Source organism: Strix aluco, chromosome 1 (assembly GCF_031877795.1).
Source record: "Strix aluco isolate bStrAlu1 chromosome 1, bStrAlu1.hap1, whole genome shotgun sequence".
Lineage (NCBI taxonomy): Eukaryota > Metazoa > Chordata > Aves > Strigiformes > Strigidae > Strix > Strix aluco.
Window position 1 is genome coordinate 149,354,230 of NC_133931.1, and position 26,668 is coordinate 149,380,897.

The 26,668-nt window shown below is 39.2% G+C and overlaps 1 protein-coding gene across 2 annotated transcripts; it reads right to left on the bottom strand.

The window, feature by feature from the left end:
- Positions 1 to 26,287, bottom strand: DYNC1LI1 (dynein cytoplasmic 1 light intermediate chain 1). Of its 2 annotated transcripts, XM_074839365.1 has the most exons (13): positions 26,074 to 26,287; positions 25,658 to 25,731; positions 14,341 to 14,457; positions 12,453 to 12,683; positions 8,942 to 9,111; positions 7,648 to 7,741; positions 5,873 to 6,008; positions 5,383 to 5,494; positions 3,919 to 3,978; positions 3,747 to 3,791; positions 2,660 to 2,780; positions 2,342 to 2,500; positions 1 to 953 (listed from the first exon to the last, which is right to left on the bottom strand). In XM_074839365.1, the coding sequence occupies exons 1-13, from the start codon at positions 26,214 to 26,216 to the stop codon at positions 841 to 843; spliced, it is 1,575 nt and encodes a 524-aa protein (XP_074695466.1). In that variant the 5' UTR covers positions 26,217 to 26,287; the 3' UTR covers positions 1 to 840. The 2 variants fall into 2 exon arrangements, with proteins under 2 accessions (XP_074695466.1, XP_074695473.1); XM_074839372.1 differs by lacking the exon at positions 8,942 to 9,111 and having other exon boundaries at positions 12,610 to 12,683.
- Between the last annotated feature and the right edge of the window lie 381 nt (positions 26,288 to 26,668).

Genomic DNA, 26,668 nt, shown 5'->3' on the forward strand with positions numbered 1-26,668 from the left:
AAAGTTATTCAAATTTGAATGCAGAGAATACTTTATTAACTGATTACAGTTTTGATGACCAATTTTAAACCATAACTAATGTGGGAAACATAGTGGGGGACATTAAGGCTGAGCCATATATATATAGACAAATCTGGATACTGATAATCTGTACATTTAACCTCTGCTTTTTCTTTATACATCTTTTATTTGGTGTCTGAAATTAATCAAAGAGAAAACCCCAAAAAACTGGCCACTGATTTAGTCTTATATGTGGAATGAATTTTTGCATGGGTTTTTGAATGAGTATAAATCTCAGTGGAGATCAAAGAGATTTCTTTTTAACCATACTCCAAATGAAGTGTTCAAGTATAACTGGAAATCATTGTTGTTGTTACAGCTTTGTGCAATTAATTTTCTCTTTCAAAAACTAGTAGTTGTTCTCTCCTGTAGAGGTTAATCTATTTAAGATAGTATTAAACTTGCCTAACAGGTTGGGAAATCGATATAAATTAAGTGCCTGTGGTGTGTATCAGTTTTCCTGCTCTAAGCAACCCCTATCACTTAAGTGGACATACTTGCAATTTTACAGAATTACACGGACTTTTCAACAAAACCCAGAAAAAAATTAATTTACTATTCTTGCACTGTGAACAGTACTCCTACATGATGTGATAACTGTTTTCCATCTGTACAGCTCCCTTTTGTAAAGCTGGGCAACACATATGAAAGAAAGACAGACATCAACTCTTTGTGTTCTGAAAGATATTTCAGTTCTTTAGTTCCAGTCACTGAAGGAAGAGGCAGAGGCAAGTTTGAATTATCCCAGAAAAAATGAACAATGGGTTTTATTTGGTGTCTTCAAGATGCTTCACCTTCTGTGGGAGATGTAGGTGTTGTAGGAGAGACCATTTCAGGTTTTCGTGAAATTCTGTCCAATTCTGCCTGAACATCTGTTAAAACTGGCTTCTGACCTACAAAATAAATGCATACCATTCAGTCATGTTTATGAAACAGTTTTGGATATCTTTAATTCTCAAATCAGACTAATCCTAAAAATTGTTTCTGCACACTCTGGGTGCAGAGTAAAGGCATAAGGCCAAAACCCAAAAGAAGCAGAAAGGAAACAGTAGAGAGAAAGTCACATCCTTCTGTATTTACAATTTGTTAAAGAAACTTCCATAATTATATATTAATTGCCAGTATATGAAGAGTTAATGTAAAGTATAAAATACAGAAAGGTCTATTAAGGCTAGCAGTTATGAATACTTCTATACAATTTTCTGCATCATATGTATTTTAAATAATTCTGAATGGAAATTGGGGGTTTTACCACAGACCAGTGAAGTCAGTTCTACATACTTGGTCAGCATAAACCCGACACTGCTGCTCATGGGTGCACACAGACCTGCAGATGGCCAGTCCCTTTCCTCACCCACTTATCTCCTCCCTAACCTGGAACGGCACAAACATTTGTGCAATCACCTTTAGACCCCATAGGAGCTTAAAACACACCATTTTTCCCCCCACCATTTTACTCTTAACTCCTACTCCCCAGTCTAGGTTTCTATCCTGCCATGTTCTAGCACAAGAATAGCAAAGACAATATGGGAAAAAGCAGTACAGACTATTAAAGTCTAATGCCATGAGAAGTGGGCATAGTATCTCAGGCTGTACAGGAAAATTCTGACATACTTGTAGTTTTAGCAGTGTCCCAGCATCCTTCTTGAAGATGCAAATTAACAGGAACTATCCACAAAGCTAATGTTTGCCAGATGTACTATGCTGCTCTTCAAATATTTAATGAAACTAATATTGTATCAGAGTCAAAGCAGCCAACATTCCAGCTAACAAACAGAGGAATTTCCCATAACTGCTGAGGAGGAAGCAATTCTCAAATCCCAATCTACTGTTTTAACAGCCAATTTTCAGATTTGAAGAGCGAGTCTCATAGGTAACACTAAACACAAAACAGCAAATACCGAGGAAGATGAAGAGGCCACATCTAAGCCAAACTTACTTGTATTTATGGTAATTCCTTGAAACCTGAAATTGAGTCCCAGTATATCTGAATAATATTCAAAGGGGTTTATAGCATAAGCCATTTTATTGGGATGGTGGGGAGCAAAAGAAAAAAATAACTCATGTGGACACAATTCATGCTTAAACAGCTACATGAAGAGTTTTTCTTTGCTCTGAGAGCCATAAAAAGGCAATACTGAACTGCTGTGAAAACAAAAGCAAAACCCATATCCAATAAAACATTCAGTTAAATATAACAGTGTTCATACTTCTGATAAACTATGCTAATAGGAATGATCCACCACTCACAATTTAGTTGCTCTTTTACCCTTAATCATACCTGACTTTTTTGCTGATGGTGGTAAGTTGCTGCCAGCACCTCCAGTGCCACCTCCTCCTGGACTGCCACCAACACCACCAGGGCCCCCAGGAGAACCAGTTTTCTTGCTCAGGAGACTATTGAAGAAGTTAGCCAGGACTCCTTCACTAGTAGCTCCAGCTACAAGAGGAGAGAGAAAAAAAACCCCACAAAACAAAACAGATTTTCTAAGTAAATACTTAGTGTGTTAATCAATCTAAATATGCATATTTAAAAAAAGCAGGCAAAGCATCTATTTTACTTCCCCAAGTGCATTTGTGCCCTCATAAGAAAAGGTACCTTTCATATTGGGATCAATTTTCTTAGACCCAGTTGGAATAGGTGTAACACTGGCAACATTTGATGTTACGGATCTATTTGGTGTCCTAGGAGATCCACCAGGAACTCTTGGAGAGGCATCCTGTGCAGGAAAAAAAAAAAAAAAAATTCCAAAGCTGAACTGGTCAATCTTCTACAGAAGTGTAAGAATACATGAAATAAAGCATTTTTTTTTATTTCTCACAGTTCCTAATATTTTTATTTTTTAAAATAATATAGTATCCCATGCAACTGAAATTACACAGGATTAGATTCTGCTGAATGTGTACCAGTTTTTTCCACACTTGTGTAACATTCTTAAAAATATTAACTTTATTGCAGTTAAAGTACTAGTGAAGCTTTTCTTTTATCCCAATGAGAAACTTGAAAATCCATCTGCTACAGGGTAGTGCCTCTGACCGTAATGCAAACTGCATTGATTAGATCACAGAGGAACTACACCAAATTTCTTGTAAAGACAACACATATCACCAGTACTGTTTAAAGGACTAAACGCAGCCCAGGAGAAAAAGCATTATCCAAGGATAACAAGTCACATTTGCAGTTCATCTGAAGAGGTAAAGCTACCTTTATAAGATCACATGCTCCCCATTAAACTTGTGTTACTTTTTAGGTATTTTACTTGTATTTTAAATGTCAATTATGTCATAGTTTTCATTTGACCATAATTTTATACCAGATTCTTAATATTACTAGAGAGATAGTGCCAAATTTAGGATACATAACTCGTCAAGACAACTCAGACAAGAGTTTGCTCCCTGGCACACTATTGGGACAGAAAGGGGAGTCGACTAACTGCTTAGATGCGTTCTAACATATGCAAAGTAAAGCTGTGATATTTAGCCCTTGCTGTCAATACAAGTTGTCGTGACTAGCTGTGAAGAACTGTCATAATTTTAGAGCAGTATACGATGTAGACTTTAAATGCTATGTAGTTTAAAAAATTAGATCAAAGAATATTTGATAGTGCAATTAAAACAAGCAACCCTCTAAATATATGAAACTGAATCATTTTCATGTGATGATATTTAAAATTTTTATTACTAACCACTGGCCGGCCTGCAGCAGTAGGTGGTTGTTTTGCCAACTGTGACTGCAAAAAACCAAACAAACCCATGTAGTGTTAGATATTACAGTGACTAAGAATACAAACGCAAATTTGTATTCAGAATGTTGTTAAATGAAACACTGCCTCCTTGTTTTATAGGCAGAAAAATTACCTGCTGCTTCATAAGAAACACTTGGTCATCTTCTGCTACAATTTCTTTTTCGTGAACAAACTGCAATACAAAAACATTAACATCATTTTGACTAAAAGAAAGAAATGCATTTCCTTTTATACCTCCTGGTGAATATGACCAAGGTTTTCAATAATGAAGTAAATATGTAAAATACCATGTTGACTGCAGACCACATTTTCTATATTTAAGACTGCTACCTCATGATTCCATTTAAGCTAAGTTAATTAGAAGTGAAATAGAAGTATCATTAACTCCTTTGACCTGGCAGGCATAAGTCTCTAGATGTACTTGTAGAAAAACCCATTAAAAAGTTCATTGAAGTGTTCAGTAAAAGAGTAAATAGTTACAAGGCACATCCAGGGGTCTCAGGATCAGTAAGAAACATTTACAGATGCACACACTTTGCAGCATGCTCACATCTCTGTTAACTTATCAAGGCCCCACCTTGGTATTATTTTATAGATAACTATGGCAAAAGTGACTTCACCTGTGCTGCATTAGACTGGTGTATGAACTGGACAAAGACATCTCAGATCCCAGTTCTAGGCATCAAATCACAAGCGCTCTCCCTCCAAATAAGCTCACCACAAAAACTTTGCCAAAACATGCATGGCAAATATCAATATAAAAGTTTATAATCCAGGCCTAAAGTTTATAAGCATGCAAAAAAAATTTGACAATTACATTTTCTTTGAACACTTGCTTGACACACTACTACGTGTCTTGATTTTTTCCCTAAAGATTGCAGGAAGGACATAGTATTAGTTTTCTCAGCTAAAATAATTCACGCTGGGAAATATGATCAGTCCCAAATTCTTCACTTTGTTAGAAAAAGCCATAAAAATATTTGCTTTCAGTAACTTCTGTACACATGGGGTCCACTGCTGCTGGCATTTTGTTCAGCAATCTCACGTGTTTTCAGGTAGTTCTGTCAAAGCCTTTTGTTAAATAGTATGAGAGAGAAAATATGTATGTAGAACCTGTCTTCACATGTTTATTTTTCATTTTATACTGTCTCAAGCTTTCTTATTTTAAATATTCCAGTAGCATTGTGAAGCTACAAGCAACTCAGAGCAAAATGGAGTGTTCTTAAAAAATACTAACTCAACCTGACCAACAGTTAACTGACACTTAAACTTTTCAATACCAAATATATATTAAAGCAAAACAGGTATATTTGTAGTCTTGAACAGTGTAACAGCAACAGAAGAAACCTGGTGTACACTGGAGAAGAGCTACACAGAACAAAAAACACATAATGATTTTTTGGTAACTGAAGAAGAACTTTAATAACAAAATAAAAAGGCAAAAGAAAAAACCCCACACAGTTTATCACACTCTTATGATAAACTGGAAGCAAAATCTCAAAGAAAGAGAAACAGTCAAAAAACTGACAGGTAAATAAATAGATAAGAAGTTGAATGCCAAAACATCACAGTTTACCTTTCTGACTGGTGGTTTTGTTATGATATCTTCAAAACTGTCTTCTGCTTTTAGTGTCTGAAAATTCTCGTGCAATATTCCTATCTTCTTGTCATTATCCCAACCTGCAGGACTAGATAAAGGATTATTTGGCTTTAAATTCTACTGTTACTTCATGTTGTTCTTGTATGCAATCCTGAAATGCAGAGAACTGAAAGCCAGGAAAGTTGTCACAGCTTCCGTTCTGCTGGACAAGCTAGTTATTGATTAGTACAACTAGATAGAGATTGGTTTGTCATAACAGAGAAGAGCAAAATCTCTGGCTTTAACATTTATCTTTGGGGCAGTGAGTATTTGTAATCTTAATCCACTGGCACTCACCAAACTCTAACTCATGAGAATATTAAATGGAACTTTAAAAAGCATAAACAAAAAAGGCTCTAAATGCTGTTTAGGGCCTTGCACAAATACATTTTGTAGTCACATACACATAATAATGCAGGTAACTTACATAAATACTGCATCTTTTTCCACAACAACAGCTGGAACATTGAAAGGAAATCCATACAGCTTCTGGACTATATATTTATACACTAAATCAATGTTTTTGTTCTCCTTTACTGAAGTGTAAATAAGTGCTGCCCCATCTGAATAAACTTGTTAAAGAAAACTCAGTTTAGTGGCTAGTAAGAGATACTAAAGTGACGCTTTTTTGTTAGTTTAAAGTTATCTACTTTGTAGAATTTAGAGGGGGAATACAAAAATCAAATGTCAAACAAGTTCCAACACTTCATTTTTGAAATAAGCTATTTAGTAACTTAAATCTTTTTCTGCATTTGTTTTAGACCAACTCAGCTATTGCTTTTAAAGTACAGGCTCTTCTCACTTTCAAAGCCCACAATATCAACACTTTCACTATGATGCCTTCAAAACTGCCTTCTGCTTTAGCGAACAAGAATTGTCATGCCATATCCTTCTATCTTGTCATTATCCCATCCTGCAACACAGACACTACAACATTAACACTAGTAGTTTCAAAAAGACCAAAGGTCTTTCACTTTCCTGCTTGGGTTTTTAAATTAGGGGAGCAAAAGTTCTTACATTAGACAGTGATTTGCTTTTGAACAAAATGAAGGCAAACAAGCAAGCTGTGTTGTGTATGTTACTAGAAGACCAGGAGAGTGCTTAGTATTCTAGCATGGTTCAGTATCAAATTAACACAGGTTATGCACAGGATTAATGAAAGCAGCCAGGGAAGATTTGAGTAATTTTTACTTTGGGATTATAAAAATGCCAAACCCCCTCATTTATTTCTACATGCATGCAATACAAATTCTAGAAGAAAGTTACATAATGGGATCTGATTCCTATGCAGTGGTTTAGACTAGAATTTCAAGTTGCACATGGCATATACAATCACAGAGACTAATTTCTATTAATCTTTTGTATTCTTCCTCCATCCACAAGATTTTCTACAATTACCCAGAATTCCATTTGAAAAATTAGGTCTCAGAAGCTTTCTGAAGGGAGTGCCATCTTGGTACTCAACTGAGGTCTCAAGTTCTTGAACTAATTTTTCCAGCTGTTAACTGCTGTCTCTTGAACAGTATTTAAAACTTCAACACACCACAAATGATGACAAGACAATGTAGGCATAGTATTGACATCTAAAATCTAGATCTCAGCACATCTAGGTGACTAAACAATACTAAACAGTATTTAATACACTTCTTTTTTAAAAAAAAAGTTTTAAAAAGAAGAATAGTACAGTGACAGCTTATGTGCATTGTCTCTGTACCAACACAAGAGAAGCCAGTGGATCCTTCCTACACCAATTCACACTTCCTTCCTTCTTTACCTCATCACCTCATCCTCTGGAATTACTGAACACTGAAAAGACTGCATATTTGCATCAAGAAGAATACATGCTTTATGTGCATCTGAACCAAGATCATACATGAATGATCTTACTATTTTAGGGAACTTGTCAGCTAAGACATGCTGATTTGCGAAGCGACTCCTAAAAATGGAACTGAAAGCAAGTAAAGAAATTCATGGTAAGGGGACATGGACATTCTAGACTCTTGCAGCTAAAAAAAGTGAACAAAAAAACCCAGAAATGTTTAACTCAGCGTTGTCATAGGGGTAGCTTGAAGCAGACTGCCAGCTACAGTAAAGGAGCTGCATACTACTTTGGTACAGATGCAAATATTCTTTTGAACTGGTCATAATTAAGGCAAAGATTTAACTGAGTCATTATCATCTTTATGATGTGTTAAAGGATACATTGTAAGCAAAACCGTCTGATATGTGACTGAATGAAGTCGAAGTGTTCATCTCTGTAGTCATGCTCTTTTTCCAGAATGCTGATGGCATCACACTGTCAAAATAAACACAAAATTAATACACCACTTTCAGTTATCCATTGAAACAGTAGTGCTGCTACACATCCAGTTCACAACTGGGCAAGAGGGATGGAGTGGGCAGGTAGTGCAGAGAAAAACAAAAACCTGCTAAGATAGTTTAGAAGCATAATTGAACCATTATTTTTTTCTTTATATAACTTGATGTGCATGTACTGTGGTTAGCACTACCTTAGGAGTTAAAGGGATTGCCATTTTTCATTCACTCCCCCTCTCCCTTTCCAATGCAATAACTCAAAGTCTCTGTTGAAGACTGACCCACTGAATGACACCACCATTTTCTGCCCGATGTATTTTTTACACACTGTGGTATTACAGGACATAGTGGTTTTTTATCCAGTTACTAACTAGCCCTTTTCCAAATGGAGGCAAAAGCAAGAAATATGGAAGCAGAAAAAAAAAAAAAAAAGGGTGGGGGTGGGGGAGAGAGAGGAATAATAGAGTGCCAGCAGGTGAGAAAAAAAGGTGCTTTTCAAATGAGAGGATTAGCCTTCCAGTGAAGGAACAGCATATGCATCAAAAGGTTTATTCTTTCACTGTGGGCCAGCAGATGCTGCAGATGCAGTATGCTTAATGCCAATGTGAACTGAAGAGCCGGGGGGGGGGGGGGGAAAGAAACCAACAAAACACAGCCACAGGAGAAGCACACCATTTTTTTCTTTAGACTAAGAATATGGCTACATATCTAACAAACCAAAACAGATCACAGAAACACCTTAAGAACTGAGGAAAGTTAGTAGAGCAACACTTTACTAACTAGATCCCTCAAAGATATTCATCTTCAGGAAAAAGATCAGAAATAATAAAAAACCTACCAAAATGCTATTTGTGGAATAAGGATGACTGTGGAGATGCAGGGGAATTCTAGTTGCTTACAGACTAGCTCACTTCTGTGAGCAAACCCAGGTCTGAGGTATTCCTCAATTCCTAGAAAACTGGTAGAACTAAAGGAAAAGCAAATCCCAAAATAACTTGGGAATTAGCCAACTTCTGGTTGGCTTCCAGAAGATAACCAACCTTCAACATTAAACATCTTTAAAGAATTCTTATGCAAGGTATTCAGAATTACTTAAGAACCACGTGCTTCCCACCCCAAATCCACAATTCACAGAGTTGCTTAAATAAAATATGCAAAAAACCTAAAATGTGAAACAAACCTTTGTACAAACTACTACTACTGGAATGCCTAAGTTACATGTTAGTGTATCTGCACCCAGGGGTAAAATCACACTGTCATCTTTGTCTTCCTGTAATGAAGTATTTCTTCTCTGTGGAGAAGCTGGAAAATCCTCGCCTGGTTCTATATATTCCTGGAAGTCTCTTACCACTGAAAGTAAAAAAAGTTATATTAAAAGATCAGCTACTTTATTATTTCAACAATGATTTCCACTGCGAATGATCTTTAGCACTGTTGATTGTATAGTACTTCTGCTTCTTTATGTTGAAAAATTTGAGCATGCACCAAGTGCTGACTATTTTTTTTTGCTCTATGCAGCACAAGAGAGAACTAGTAAGTTTGAGATCTGCTTTATCAGCAGCCAGAACATGATCAGATGAAACTGTCCATAAGGACGGCATTAACCCATTTTTATTTTATCATTGTGGAACCACTAGGCGGTTGCTATTAACTATTATTGCTTGATATGTCTCCTAAAGGACACAAGTCTCCCTGCATTCTTCGTGGCAAAATTAATAGAACAGTTTGTTAGAATAAACAGAATTAAGCCTCACACGTATTGCTTAGCTGCTCCCGTATACCAGGTTTTACCTAAAAACCCTTTGTCCACACTTCTCTCTCTCTGTACAGTGAATCTACAATAGCAATAAGCAAAGAGAATAGAGTACACAAGCAGTAGTTATTAACTAGCTTTATAATTAGTTAATAGCATATTAAATATTTGCTATGCTTTTACAATAGATCAGATACTATAAAATTTAGCAAGGAGGGTAAGTCAGACCTTAACAAGAATTTGAAAAAAAGGTATGTTTTAAGTGTAACTCTCTTGTCAGGTTCTGATGCACACACGCAAGCCTCTAATTACACAGCCACTTACTATTCCTACAGTCAGGGATGCAATATTAGGCATAAGAAGTCTGTACCTTTCGTCTCACATGACCTGTTTCACACAGCAGAAACAGGATTCTACCAAAACCCACGGATTACCTTTCCATGAGTAACACATCCCGGATTCAGCCAAAAAATCAGGCAGCAAGACAATTTAGCTGAATCATGCACACTAGCAGCTAACTACTCCCGTACATTCTCACTGCTTTGTCCTGATTTATGTTAATCCAGCCCTACCTTCACGAAACTGATTGAAGCCCTCTGAGTTTATACCTAGAAAAATATTATCAGAGCAAGACTTATTTCAATACCCTAGAGAAAAAAGTATGTATTAGGCCAAGATTATTCAACTTTTCTACAGATCTTGGAGTTCACAATAACAAAAAGTACATGCACAGATTATCATCTCTATTTGAACAGTCAACTCAGGCTCTTATCCAGGGAATGTTGCTACTTCAGTCTGGTCTGACAGCTTCCAAGAGCCTCCCAAACTGACTGTGTTTTAAACCCAGAGTTCTCACCAAGACATGTCAGCCATTCAAGGGAATCTTTCCTATGCATCATCCTGTCTGTTCTGGGATAATTGCATGCTAAAATAAAAATCACACTATTCCAGTGCTAGAAGTCCTCCAGTGGATTCCTAAAATTCCTGTTTTATGATCACAACATACTAATTTTTCTACAAATACAGAAAACAGTAAAAAGGAGGATTGATTTAATGTATCACAGTTCAAAGACTGTGGAATACAACCTCAGGTCTTCCTTAGAGACACATTTAAAGTGACCAGGCCAAAAGGCTTCATTAGACACAGATGAATTCAGTAACAGGAAGAACTATTCCAACCCTTCAGCGACTGCTGCTACGTATTCCCTAATGACTTCCCATACCAGGTTGAGTCCTCACAGGGTCTGAGTGGAGTTAAGTTGCTAGAACTGGAAGACAAGCACAGCAGCACACCTCCAGAAAACTACACACACAAACCCTCAGTAGATTTAAGTCCTGTTAGCGAGTTAAATCAGCTCACAGGAGCTTTTCAGGAGCACTGAGCCTGACAAGAGTAAAATAGGAGCACACAGCCAAAAGTCAGGCAAGCAAGATTCCTCCCTCCTCCTTTGGCAGTGTCAAGCTGCTGCCTGCCTAGCAATGCATGAAGCCACATCACAGGAGGTTCAAAACAACAGCAGCTTCCAGTCATATCTGGACTGGGTCTAGGGCTTCTATTATACTCAACACACAGACCATCAATATCTGTAAGAATTAGACCAGATGATAAATGAACAAGAGAGCAGACAAAACTTTTAATGAGTAGCTATTTTTCTTGACTCACTTCATCACTTACATTTTCTGAATTTTGTAGAGTTGTAGAGTTTTACTATTCTGTTCACTCAGTAAAGAAGCAAAACTATTAGGTACACATTTTTGTTAACAGAGCTATTGCATCCTTACTACTTTCATCCAGCAGTATCCTATCCTGAAACTGTTGGGGGGGGTGTGTGTGTGGGAGTGTGAGTGTTTAATAAACACACATCAGCCCCCGAAAACCAAATCAAACACCACATCCAAAAGAGCTCAGCTCCTCCCTCCTAAACAAGTTCTTGTTGTGGAAGATACAATTGTCAAGGATGGTACTTCCCTTAAAAGAATCTCTCTCAAAAGAATAAACAAAACAACCCCCTCCGCCAAATTCCAGAGTATCTACAACTGTCACCTTATGGGCTACTTTATCACAGCAGAGCTACCACCTGCATTTCCAAAAAAGCTATTCAGCAATCTGGCAGTCAGCTGCTTAAGAACATACCAGTTTAATCACGCTATTTGATCTTAACACACAGCTTTCTCAAATGCTCTTCCTTGTAGTAATTCACTGCGAGACGAACGGGAAAGACTCATGTCTTAGTACCCCAAGGGAAATACAGTGGCTACCCAGAAGAAATACAGAGCTAGGATGTTTGTGAGTTCAGTCAGATAGTTTAAGGAATCCTGCAAAAAATCTTTGTGCTCCGCACGTTTAAAAAGACAAGACGCTGACAGATCTATATCATATACATGCCAAAACAAACATATAGCTGCTTTAGTATCAATAATAATTATGATAAAACTCTTCAAGTATAAAGGGCCCAGGCATTACCATGTGGTCATGAATCCTCTCAACATTTACATTTTTGGTAGGCAGAGAACAGGTACCAGATTCTCTAGACTAACTAATTACAGGAACAGTTAAGAAGCTGATGCAGTGATTTGCATTTAAAATAAAATAAATAAAAAATTGAAAACTAAGAAGTTTTTTCACTTGCAGAAAGAATCTTATCTAGAAAAATCTGTAAGAAGCAAGATTGTAAATTCAGCTGTGTTCATTCTGAAAGCTTTTTTTTTTTTTCCTAAATTAACGTACTTCTATTAGAAAGAAATACTGGTATTGTTCATATAGCTACCTGAGACTTATTTGAAGCCTGACTTGCTTGATAACTTGATAACTAACTTGGTAACTTTTAAGTAACATTTCCAAAGAATGAAAAAGACTGCAATGGAGAAATTAAATGGTGCAGAAAGCATTAAGCATATTTGATTTAAATGGATTCCGGCCTATTCGCAGCATACTCACACTTTTGTTCCATTTCTTTCATTTCTTCGGGAGGAATTTTTAACTTGTCAATATGTTCTCTTACAACACTTGCCCATTTTTGTAAAGAATCCAGTGCAGTCCAAGGCCTAGACATATCTACTACCAACATAATTAGAGTGTCCTTTAGAGAGCTTGCCTCTATCGCAAATTTAAGAAGACCTTTGTGATACAGGTCACCATCCAAAATCCATACATTACATCTTGTTTGGTCTACAAAAAAAAAAATGAAGAACATTTTATGAGACTTACTTGAAACAGTCCACTACTTAATGGCTATTAAATCTTCTTTAGGCATGTAAAATACAAGGAAGAAAGCAGTTGACATGTTTTATCAAGACAGTTGAACATACATAACAGCACAGCAAACTGCAGCTTGTGGAGACCCCCCTCCTCTTCTGAACCCTGATGTTTAATGGCTGATAACTGAAGATCTTAAATACATTATCTGAAAGTGAGAATCCAGAGATAGCATTCAACATTTTCAAAATTAATGTTCACCATTTTAGAGAGGGAAAACATTTCCTTCAAGATACTACTTAGAAAGGGGGGAATTGGGTGAATTCAGGAATCTGTTCTCAGCCCTTGGTCTGCTCAGCTCTCAAGGACTGCCACCTCCCCTTCAAAACTCCAGTGTGATATGCCTATATAACTCTTAAAGTACATAATGTACCTTGGCCTTTCAGAAAACTGGAGCAGAACTGCAAGTTTTTGATGATTTAGATGGACTTAAGAGACAAGAAAGTTATTCTTCAGATTTGTACAAGGACAATCACCATACAAACAGACCATCCCACTGCTTTTTTCCCCCCAAAACACCATACACTCCAATAAGCTGAGACACTTCTGCAGTAAATTAAGACCTGCTGATTCAAAATTAGATAGCTTAATATAATTTTTGCCTTCAAATAAGTTTTTATTACTTGTTACAGAAATTTTGAGGAAGATATTTAGATCAAACCCTTAATCGTCTTAACCCTGGTTAAGTCATCTTTGAGACCAACAGCCAGACATGGAAGTCAGGAAAGCAAGTGATTTCAGAAAAAAGGGGCCAACTTCTTCTGGTTCTCCTATCTATATTTGTTCTTATAGTATAAACAAGAGTTCCCATTTTTCCCCACAGTTCCCAGTATGTCCTTACTCACACCCCACTCCCTTTAAGTATTGCTTCTAGATAATTCAGTGCACCTCTACAGTGCCTGGTCATACTCCGGCCCTTGTTTCCCCATAGATAAGCATCAATTACCCATTCCATAACTGCAGGTATTTGGGGTCTGGACCTTAAAAATCTTTTTTACCTTCTAGCCATAAGCCAACTCAAGCCAACTGAAACACAGCTTCTACTTTATTTCTCCTTCCTCCAAATTTTGGGGTTGGTGGCTTGGCTTTTTTTTGTTATTGTTTGTTTGTTTTTAGTATTTCCTTTAGCATTGTGCACATTGTGCACAATACATGATGTGTAGTCTTGCAGATTCCGATACCACCAAGACAAAGATTTCTCTGTATGTTCAAAAAGATAAATACTTGCTACAATAATTGAGATGCAAGATAAGAGCCTAGGCACCTTTTCCTCTAGGCCTGAGGAATGCACATCCATTTAGAATATTACAGCTAAGACTGCTTCCCTGTTCTTTTCTTTTCAGCCTTTTCTTTTGACTGGTTCCTCTCCTCCTCTATCACTTAGGTGGTTATTCGTGGTATCTACTAAAGAAATCACACTGAGAAACTTCCTCATGATACAATTCACTCATGGCCTAAACTGGACTCCTGCAAATTATAAAGAAAAACATCCCACTGTCATTCCAAATATCACACTACTGAACCATTGCTTTCAAACTGGTTTAAGATATTATTAGAAATATAAACTTACCATCTCGATCTTCATCATGCACATTTAAATACAAATACTCCATTCCTCTTCCTTTTTTGTACTCCTCTATTCCTTGAATTTTTCCTATTAAGCTAGTTTTACCTGCTCCATCTTCACCTGGAGAGACAGAAGTTAGATAGCACTCAATCTTTAATCACAGTTACATAATAAAAACCACCTGGGGCAATGTGGGAATACAGCAGAAGACTGGCAAGGAAGATTGTAAACATGTTCAAGTGACCTGCAGCTGGGGTTCCAAAAAACACATCTATCTCACTAATTGTTGCTTAGCTCTGTGTGCTTGACGGGTAGCATGTCTGCGCTTAGATAACACAGGCCTGTGATAGACTCAGAGGTACCCTATCGAACATCTTGAGATTCCTGCCCTGCTGTGGGAGAGATCAAAGCACAGTGGAAAAGCACGCCTGCGAAAATCCTGGACATACACAGGCAAAAGAAGCAGGCCTGAGATCTTTTTTCTTCTCTTTCTGGCTAGCAAAGACCAAGCTTCGCAGTGCCTGTGTCCCCGCTTGCATACCTCTACCTGGGTGTTGCTGCGGAGATCCCCCAGATCACGAGTTAATGAGCATAAATTTGCTCTTCGCATTTCATCCATGGTTTTGTGGTTGTTCTTGCATCCTGCCTGTGTTGGCTCACACAGGCAAGAAGGAAACTATATACTAACAGGGTGACTGAGCTCATTAAAGTTTTGAAATATAGCTGGCTTTGCCCAACTCATTCATCTGTTCAGAGTGTATACTTCAGCTTCAAATCTTATTTCTAATTATTGACAAATGCAATTATGCCACTAACCAGCCTATCTGAAACAGGCTCTTACTCTATGTACTCTATGTAGAGACTGTTTATGTAGCCCATGGGATTTTACTCAATGGAATGAAAAGGCATTTTTAAAGGGGAAAGAAAAAAAAAAAAGAGAGAGAGAAAATAAGACCAAAACTGAAGTTTAAAACCTGGTTAAGTATAGAGAAGTTAAGTGAAAAATGAAGTTGTATCAGTTTAACTTGTTCAACATTTAAGAGTTTGTTCGCTAGTTCCTTAACTATATTAAATCAAGGCGCACCTAAGAAAACAATTATAGCTAGTTTTAAATAAAGATTGGAAAGCACAGCTATTTTCTATTTCTTTCTCTTCTTGTGAGAATATTCTTTTAAGTAAAAATTCTGCCCAAGAAGTGAAGAGTTCAAGCTTTGTCACCAGAGATGAATTATAATTCCTCCTCTGCCCTCACCCAAGTACTTCAAGCTTCTTAAATTTGTCATCTACAAATAACTGGGAGACTTTATTAAGAGCTGCTGCACTGACATGTTATGCTGCTGAAGTTGCTATTACTTTTGCCAACAATTTTTGTATGATTCATTCTGTTATTTTACCTTTTTGAACAGGCAGCTTCAATTAACTTGTGCCAGCAGAAGGCCCAAGAGTTAAGACAAAACAAAATTTGTTATTCCTTTTAAAGAGGAGTTGCACTTAACAGCTTTCTTAGTTTCTCAGAACAATTGACTTCTAGCTAAATTCTCTTATGTACTACTTTGTTTCACATAGGTGGCAATAAAGATTACAATGTGTTTGCACTGGGAAAGTTTAGCATCTTCTGCAAAGTACATCTGCCAGTTCTTAACAAAAGTGGCTGCAACTTAAGTCTAAGAAACATCTGTTATAAAAAGTTTTAAATATGATGAAAGATACAATTAAGCAGTCTGAACTGAAACATACAAATGCTACTCTATGCGACTTTATTGTTTGAAAGTGCTAATGCTAAACAATATAGGCAAACTTGAAACATATGTCCCACAAGCCCCTTACTTATCATGGCTGTGTTGTGTGATTTCCTACCCACTCCCGTATTTCCAAATGCCTGAAGTAAACAGAAGTTCAGTACAGTTAATATCTTATGTCAAAGAGCTGGAATGTTATTTTCCCTCCTCCTTTTCCAGTAATTATGTTCAGATCCCACACAAAAAGAAATGTTACTGATACAGCATAAGACAACTTGATTTGATGTAAAGTTAGTACCTTTGGACACATACGCACACACAGTAGTCATTCCAACCTTCCATCACAGAATTACTTAATCTGTTCTGTGAAGAAGATTCTCTACTCCCTTCTCCTTAGCAAATATCCATCCATTTCAAAACACCAAGATCAGGTAGGTGGATCACTGACATACATAACTGTATCATAAAAGTTACTGCATTTAGAGAGCAATGCTTATCATTCACTAGAAAGCCAGAATGATGCATCAGTGAATTTTGAAGGGATTGATACTACTTTCATTAATTACCCAGGTAAATGAAGAGAATAGTACGGTTTGCAGATGATATAAGATAAACCTAAAGATCTGTGGAGAAAAGGGTTAGAAGCAATACTGACAAGTTCACAGAATCACAGAATCATCTAGGTTGGAAAAGACCTTGAAGATCACCTAGTCCAACCATTAACCTAACATTGACAGTTCCCAACTACACCATATCCCTCAGCACTATGTCAACCCTACTCTTAAACACCTCTAGGGATGGGGACTCCACCACTTCCCAGTTAGCAATGCATAAACCAACTAGTCTACAAATAGGACAACTCCCTTGCAAGGGTGCAAGATAGCTGCCTAGCCGAACATGCCCTATTCCATAGGAGATCCAGAGTTCTCAACAGATTTAAGCCAAATTAGAGTCAGCGTTATGGGAAAAGCTGTCAGAAAGTAAAACCAGGACCATTGTATACGACATAAGGACTTCCTCCTTTTTGCCCACACAATTCATCATAAAAAAGTTAGGTAAAGATGACTGCCTTGGCCAAGAGAACATGCCAAGACTTGAGGTTCCATCTACCTCTACTTTCTATTTTTAGTATGTTGCATATACCTTTTAAAATTGTGACAGCTGCAAATGTATCTGTATCCTTGTTATTATTTTTTCCAACCTAGTGTCTTCAATATAAACCACCTGAAAAGTCAACACTGAATATATCGAGTTATGCTGAGAAAAAGCAGCAGTATAATTTTGCTCTGTAGTTACTCTTCAGCAAGAATATCAAAATATAAACCAATCCTAAACCAGTGCTTATTTAAAACTCCTGAATAATTATTACCAATCTCATTAGCAAATTCATTCTAAATGTATGCAATGCCAGCTTTTAAGACTTTTCAAAACTCAAACATTTTGCTGTAACACCTTTAGGATGTATAGAAGCTTCTCTCCACCAGAGGAGAGGGGAAATATTTGTGAGGAAATGAAAGTCTATTAGCTATGTTAGAGTTGATGGATAATGTACAGCATAGTACATTAATGCAATTAGCATTAAGTACTACCAGAGACACAAATAAAAGTATATATGCTTTTTAAAGAAAAATAATTTCTCAATAAGAATTCATATATACACACACATTATATGGCATTTGAAATTACAAACCCTAAGACACTTCAGCATATTTATCTTTTTTGTTGTCTCTGGGTATCTCTGAAGTATATGAAAAAGTAATGCTGCTTAGTTTCAGACAAAAGGGAAATTTCACATTCCTCAGACTGAAACATCATTGCATATTAATATTATGAAACAGTTTTGTTTGGGATTTTTAAATGCTACTGAAGCAATATATAAAACAGAGCCTTATGTACCTTTGAAGAGAGTCATCATCCTTCTCCTCCCTCCAAAATGTCGAGACAGAAAATCCTTTAGCTGCTTCTTTATTTCTAATTGTGTGATAAGCAGATCAACAATTGACTTCTGTATGTAAGCTCACAGAGCAAAATGCTTCTGACATGCAATTCTCAATATAGATTTGCAAGGCAAAATAAAAATCAACTAGATTGTTGCAAATTTAAGATTTTGCATCCTTCTTTTGCAAGTAACATAAAAGGTCATTCTTTTCCAGAGTAAATCCTAAAGAACTAAAATTCTTCATTACGTCAAACTGCACAACTGCACTTACACATTAATATTACAGTGAGGAAACAGAAGTGATGCTTCTAGCAAGCAGTGCTATACACCAAAGCTGAGCGCAAGTAAAAGAGAGACAACAGATTTAATTTTGCAGAAAAGTCAGCCTAGGAAGCAGTTGAAACAAAGCCAAACCAGTCTGCTTACACACTGTATTTCACCATCTTGTTAACAAAATGGAAAGTCTTATACTCAACTAAACAAAAGCCGTTTCATTTTTATCCCACGCTGCTACGCCTCACTCCTCTGATGAGCTCAAGTTTGGGGTTGTGCTCCTCAAAGCTTCTCTGTCCAAGGTGCTACTCTGGCTACCACACGGAGTTTGATGACCTCCTACTTGTTGCTGCCCTCAAAGATCTAGGAAGCCATAATTCAAAACCCTGCCCAGCCTCCTCCCTTCTCACTACTCCAGGCAAAAAAGTATGTTTACTGAGCAGAAAATGGAGGATCATGAAATGTTCAGCTACAATACAGAATTTAGCAGAGCGGTCACCCATAGATGGGAGGAATGGGCAGCGAGGTGAATGAATCGCCTTCTGTGAATGCGGACAAGCAGGCACGTACCTATGAAGCGCTACTTTAACTGTTCAACCATAAACTATCACATTAGAGAGAACTTAGGCTCCCTATTGCAGAGCTTCTCTAAACTTTCAATTAAACATTTTAAAATGAAGAACATTTACTACTCATGCCATTTTCACATTTCAGTTTAGAAAATGAGAACAGAAGTAGATTTTCACTTGTCTTAAAACAAGACATTTCTTATTTCTCACAGAAGTCTGTACACGGAAGAGCAATCAGTATGTTATCCCCAGGACAGACTTGAGTTTTAACTTTTTATTTAAATTGTTTCTCTACTGTAAAGTGCCAAGTTTGTTTTAAAATATGGCAAGGCAAAGAAGCAAGAGGTGAATGTTTCTTTTGTGTCATCACTATCGTTGGTCTGTCCCCCTTCCATCCGGGGCTCTGATTTTTTTTACAACAGCTCTTTGAAAAGCCCTGGATGCACTTAATTGTGTGCAATCTATAATCCTACTGGTTCCTTGATGGAATTTTTTGGTTTGTTCTTTAAAACCATCAATGAAAATTCAGCTGGATATGGGAATTATACAACTCATCTCTAAAAAATACATTCAAGCAAGGCCAAGCAAAACTAGAGATAATGGTCCTAATTAACCCCTTCCACCCTCCCCAAAAGGCATATTTTTGTGAACTAGCTTTACACTTTCAAAACAAAAGACGGCTTCTGGGTAGAACAATTCACAACATCTAATATTTCTAATATAAAATATTGAATATTTTTATTGATAGAAAAAACCCACCTCACTTAAATGTGATAGAAGAAAGTCATCAAACCCAAACCTGAGTTATCAAACACGGGAAAGATGCCTTCCCAGAATCACAGAGCAATCTCTATTCCACACCATGTGGAATGTCTGAATCCTAATACAGTGAAGTGGAAACACAACAGTCATCTTCCTACCAGAACCAAGCGCATGTGTACTCTAGCTATTTTCAAGATAAAATACTTCTCACAAGCTAATAACTGCCTTTTCTACAGCTGCATATTAGTGAAAGAGACTTGTTTACACATACTATACTAATTGAAGAACGCCTTTCGCAGAACAAGACCAAAATAATCAGAGTAAGCCAAATTTAGTTTGCTTTCAGAGAACTGAAGAACAAAATTAATTATACTGATGAGATCCTTCTCTACAAGACCTCAAAACAACGTGGAAGTTCACAATAAGTAGGTCATATAAAGTCTTCAAATAACTTGCCTTTAAATATGATTTACTCATTGGACAAAAAACTTCCCTTCTAAGTTTGTTTTACTCCACCAGATAAGTCCTTCCCCTCACATATGATTCACTTGGTATCTTTGTGGCACTGAAAAATTAATTAAGTTTTCTGATGAGCACCTCAATTGCACTTCTGTGTTACAACATGATAGAAAGCAGATCGTAGACAACTGTTCCACCATGGCTTTTGTAAGTCCTGCACCACACTAATACACAGTCTGATGGTGGAAACAGGTGCAGCAGTAACAGTGTTACTTATGCTTGGAGAAACCCAGTCAGAGAAAGCTAAATACTGCAGAGAATTCTCTAGTGAATGTGAAGAGCACACATCTCTAATACACGCCTTCTCCTTTAAAACAGCAGTAAGTCATCTAGTGTATTTTACCCAGGTTCACTACCAAAATAGAATTATCCCATATTACTATCAAAGGGGCATCTTTATTGGTACTCCTGCCACTAACCTGCCTGGAGAACAGAGAAGCACAATTCCTTTCGCTGTTCCTCACCTTCAGAGCTACTTCAGAGATAAATCCCATAATCAGCAGCACCTCTAGCAAAGCAGAGACAAATTAAAATACATGCAATTCAAGAATTTCAGAACTTCCCGTGCTGTTCTAAGTAAGTTTTACTACACAGCATCCATGTAATTCTGGCTTTTTGGAGAGGTATTATAGCAGGAAGAACCCTACGGAGAAGTACTACTTAGTTCTAAAAAAATGTAGCTGCAAAACAAGCAATTAGGATTTTATCTAGGTCAATACCCCGTCAAAACAATTGACACTTTAGAAATATAACTGCTGACTGAAACAAAACTTGGCTATGCTTGGAAGGCTTTCATTGCCTGTAGAAGGTGAAAAAGCTGCAAGAAGAGGAGGAAAAGAAGCTATCTGACGTAACTTCAGCTGTACTAGAGAATTAAGAAACATTTGAGATGAACAATATGGACGGTATCAACAAGCAGTAATGACAAATCAGCTGTAATGACAAAGTGATCACAGTGAAACTTTCAACTATTTGAACATGAAGAAATAAAGTGGAAAAGTAATTTTGATAGTGTTGAGAACACATTTATGTAAGCAGATTTTATATCTATTTTGTATACTCTCATGACAATTTGCTGTATCAGAACTTAATTCTGAAGTTCAGTATATTCCATGGGTCCACTAACAGAAAGTAGCAAGCTAAAACTTCTCTTCAAGATGCACCATCTTGTACAATACAGCCATTCCCAATACATGTACACACAGAAAAGCATACCTGTAAATTAGCTGTAGACTATGGAAACTTCTCAAGCATCCTGACAGCCACTGGACAGGAGCAGAACTCAAAGATTCAAACCAACAGGCCTGACCCTGAAAAGCGAGATGTCTGGGGTAAAGAGAAAATGCGGCCACAAGGCAGTTGAAAACTCACTGGCCACTAAACTCAAAGCCTTTGTCATTATACTGGGTCTGGCTGAGCCGGAATTGATTTTCCCCTATAGCAGCCCTCATGGTGCTGTGTTTTATGTTGGGAGCTGGCAGGGTGTTGATAGCACACTGGTGTTGTGGCTACTGCTGAGTAGTGCTTACACACAACCAAGGCTCTTGCCAACATTTTCCCCCCCGCAGTGGGACAGGGTGGGCAAGATCTTGGGAGGGGACACAACCAGGACAGCTGACCCCAACTGACCAAAGGGATATTCCGTACCATATGACGTCTGCTTGAGTATAAAGCTGGGAAAAAGGAGGAAGTGGAGTGTGTGTGTGTTTGTGTGACCCTTGGTCCTCCGAGGCAACCACTATACATATCGGAGCCCTGCTTCCTGAGAAGGCCCAACATTGCCTGTTAATGGGAAGTAGAGAATAAATCTGTTTTCTTTTTGCTTCTGTGCGCAGACCTTGCTTTTCTTTTGCTTTGCTTACATTAAAACTGCTTTTGTTTTACCCACAAGGGTTGTTGGTTTTTTTTTTTTCTCCATTGTATTTTCTTTCCCCCTTTTTGCCCTGTTGAGAAAAAAAAAAGGGGGGGAGGGGAAACTGATAGAGCGACTTGGTGGGTACCTGGCATTTAGCCAAGGTCAAACCACCACAATCATCAAGTGGGGTAAAATGCATAAAGAAAACCAAAATGCTAGTGATTCAGCATAAGGATGCAATACAGACACTTGGAATCAGGTGTACAATGCATCACTGGATGGCTTGACATCATTAGAATTGCAGGCAAAGAATCTACTGTGCTTCAGAGACAGAGGAAGGTATGAAATACAAAGCCAGATAGAAAGCAACTCTTCAGTTCATTTGCAAGCTGAGAACCTGTTTTCTTGTGCATCCTGGAATGACTTTGAACATTTATACTTGCATGCATACTGCAGTTTATTGGATAAATTATTAGTTTGGGTCTCTAAATCCAAGCCTTCATGCATTCTATAGCACTATGGATTCCATCCATAACCTGCAATGGTGACTTCTTAGCTGTTCCCTCTATTCTACTTGCTGGTTCAGATACAATTATATCAGGAAGTGAATGAACAACAGAGCTCCCAGTTATAAGCATCAGTTTTCTCATCACACTCAACAAAAAGCATCTCCTCTGACCAGCTGCCTTTATTACACAAGTGAGCAGAAGACAGTCCAGGAGAAAGAAAGAAAATAAACCCCAGCAACAACAACAAAAACACACTACTTTGGCTATCTGGAATGTCACTGAGAGCACCCCATTTCTTTAAGAAAGCAGGGACATCTTCTAGCTATGATCACTATGACAGAACTGCCTAGGAATCAGAGCATACTTGCCTTACATAAAAGTTAAGGATAGCTTACATTTTTATTATTTGTTCATACAAGAATGGAAAAATGCTTTTATGCTACATGTGGTGCCCATCAAAGTTTAAAGTTTTCACAGAAACTGAAAAAATGTAAGTGAAACAGTTTGGAGGAATAAAACTGTAAGTTAATTAATTGGGGGGGGGGGGCAGATTTTGAGCAGAGAATTACCAGTATTACATATTACATATTCACTTCACAAAACTATGTGCCATATCTAGAGATTAACATTTGGCATTCCAGTTTCCTTCAGTTATTTCTATGATGTCTTGAATTGCTTTCCAGGTTCTTAAAAATGAGATGTTAACATGGCTAAAAATAAATACTGAAATAGCAGAATTAGCAAGCTAGACATAGCCAGGTTCCCAGAACAACTAGGCATACAAGTATATGCAGTATTTGAAAAATATAAATGCTGTAGGCAAATTAGAGAACTTGTCCTAGCAAACAAAACAACACTAAATGGTGGGTTTTTCTGGTTGTTTCTTCTGTGGGGTTTTTTTGGGAGGGCGAGTTGGAGATGTAGGGGATTTTTTTTTTAATGCAGTTTGTTTTGAGAACAAGCATTCATTTGTCACTATATATCATGTTTCAGCTTCAAAGTTTTGACTAATGTAACTGTTTATCCTGCAAACATTTGCCTACCAAATGTGAAACCCTGGTCAGCTTTACCTTTTATCAAGGAATGATAAAACTGAAAATAGTCATGGCTAGAAGTGATCTGTAATAACAATAAAAGCTGGTACAAAACTATTTAGAGGAACAAAGCTTAAAAACAGAGGAAATGTGAGGTAACAGGGAAATTTCAAACACACAGCTCAATAACCTGAAGAGACAGAACTTCACATACTGAATCTGTCCAATGCAGAATACAGAAGACCTCTCCTTTTCCTGTGCCAGTGTGCTTCAGGAGCAGCATCGTGGCTCGCAAGTGACGAGCAAAGTGTAATACATGGACTAGGTATTCTCACAAAGAACATGGCCATGGTCCTCATTGGCCAGCCCTCAGATCTGATGCTCTGTTTCCTAAATATATGTCAAGCTTTTTTTTTTTCCTTGGACCACGGCATTCTAGAGAACACAATTCCTAAGAAAGAACTAGAATTTCTTCTACAAATCTGCACATCTTTTTAAAAGATGCATCAGCCAAAAACCAAAAAAGTGTTACATTAAGTCATTCTATAAACTCTACATAAAACAGATAAAAAGAAAATTTCTATACAACAGATTAAACATCACAAACTAAATGAACATTTGGAAACATTTTTCGGTGCCCTGAAGGAAGCACAGCCTCCAGTTATTGCGTACTAAGGACTGCCTGACTACGAAGAGGGAGGAAAAACAAGAGCGCAATCTTCTTGACAAGGATCACAGCTTGAAGAAGAATCTTCCAACTTCAACAAGGACAATCATCCAATTTAGTTTCAAAATGTCACATAAAAAGCTGTCAATTATTATGAAATCTTTCCTTTCTTTAATATCAATAGAACTTCCGATCTCAATATCCTACTTAATGACATAACATAAAAAGCAACAAATTAAAGGGCAGACCATTCCATCATCCTTGCACAGTATTCTCCTTCATAGTCAGTTTTAAGTCACTGCTCAGCTTATCAAAACAGGAAGAAAAGGGTCACAGTGATTGCTTTCAGATTATGGAGGAAAAAACCTAACTTGAAAAACCTCAAGAGAGCACCACCCATAAGACTACACAGAATCATGGAATGCGCAGAGTCCACATGAATATTTTCACTGGGTTTTAACCATGTTACCAAATACTAACACACAGTTCTTTCTGGGGTCAGGGAGGTTGGCAAAGGAGGGAAGAAGCAGCTAGTTAACAAATCCATCCACTCAGATTCATTAACTCGTCTACTGGTAATAGTATTTAATAGTCTTTCAGCCAAAAAAACCCCACTAATAGCAATAATATACATATATACACACACAACTGAGAGCATCCATTTCTTCCCCTCCCCCATTAAGTTTTTAATTTTGCTTGACAGGCAATTTTTTTTCTTTCCCTCAACACTGAATAATATCTCATTATCGCCCTACCAAAGTCCCATTCTGAAACTACTAATCCTTGCCAAACGCCAGGCTGGACTAACACACTGGGTGGAGATCACAGTTAACACAAGGAAAGCCAGCAGCAGTAAGCGATGCCGCTGCTGCTGCCCAACTTGCTGATGATATTGGTGCTGACAAGCTGGGTGCGTGTGGGCAGGACACAGTCAGCACGCCCATCCCGCCTACCCCGCCCTCCGGCCGACAGGCACCAGCCGGCATTGATACCGTTCGGGCCACGGAAGCGATTTTTTGTGTTTGCAGGACGCACCATAAGGACCAGCAAGCACCGACAGGGGAGGTTTCGGAAAAGGCTGAAGGACCCGCATGCAGCCCGAAGTCAACACTCATCGGGGGAGAAAGACAAACCCCCCCCCCCCCCCCCCGTCCGAGCCATCTCCACCGAAGGAACTAGGGTGGGGGAAGGACAGTAAGGGTATTATAGCGAGGTACCTACGATGAGGAGGGTATCTAAAGCATCTCTGGATACTAGATATCCAAAATGAAGGAAAAACATGCAAGGGAAGAAACTAGAGAGTTAAGACAGCATCTTGCCACCAGCACCTTGCCACCATCACACCCCCCTCCCCCCCCGGGGCACTAAACAAGAGGAGCCCCAGAGGCGGGTTAAGGATCGAGGCTGAAGGCGGCAGGGCAGGGGAGGGGAGGGGATCCGGATGCTTGTCTCACCCAGCAGGAGGACGCTCTTCCCCGAAGGCAGCTTAGAGCGGGACCGCGTGGACACTTCACTGAGGATGCAGGACCTGGCGCGGAGAGACGACAACGCTTAGGAGGAGAGGGAGGCGGCGGGGGGGTGTGCGTGTGTGTGTGTCCGTGTGTCCCGCTTCCTCCCGGCCCCCCATCCTCGCCACCTCCTGTGTGGGGGGAAGGCATGGGCGACGGGGGGGCAGGGCAGGAGTTGCCACCGCCAAGGGGAGGAGCCCCCCCGCCTTAGCTCACTGAGAGGGACTGAACGCCAGGAGGGGGGATTAACCGGCGCTGCCCCCCACCCCTTCGCCTCCCCCGCAGGGCAAGGAATCGCTGCGAGGGCGGTAACGATCCGTGCGCGCCCGGGTCCCCGGCCGCGGGGCGGGGCGGGCGGTTACCAGAGGTTCTGCCCATCGTCCTCATCGCCGCCTGCCCGCAGCTCCGCGTTGTTGTTGTTGGTCGTAGCCGTCGCGGCGGACGAACCGAGCCCAGACGACGAGGAACCGAAAGAACCGGCTCTCCCCGCCGCCACCGCCGCCATCTTCGCTGCCTCCTCCCTGCCCCGCCGCCTCCCCGAGACGCGGAGCGGGCGGCGGCGCCGCGGCGGCTGACAGGAACCCGGATGTTGGGAGGTCGGGGGGCGGGGCCCGCGGCAGCGCGCGCGCGGAGGCGGCAGCCGCCGTGGTGTCCCGTGCGCGAGCGCTTCGCCCTCAGCCGCTCCCTCTGAAGGCGTGGCGCGCGCCGCCCGCCTCCCCACAGCGGAGGCCATGGAGGGAGGGGGGCGAGACTCCCGCCGTCCCTTCGGGGGCTTATCAGCCGCCCCGGGAGAGGAGAGGGAAGCCGTGAGCGAGGGGAGCAAGTTCCTTTCGTTTGGAGGGTCCGCAGTGCAAGTCCCGGCCCCGGCTCTGCAGGCGGGGCCGCTCCGATGAAGTGAGGTGAAGCGGCCGTCGTCTGCCTTTGTGCCGGTTACTGCTGCGAGGTGTTGCTGTGGGG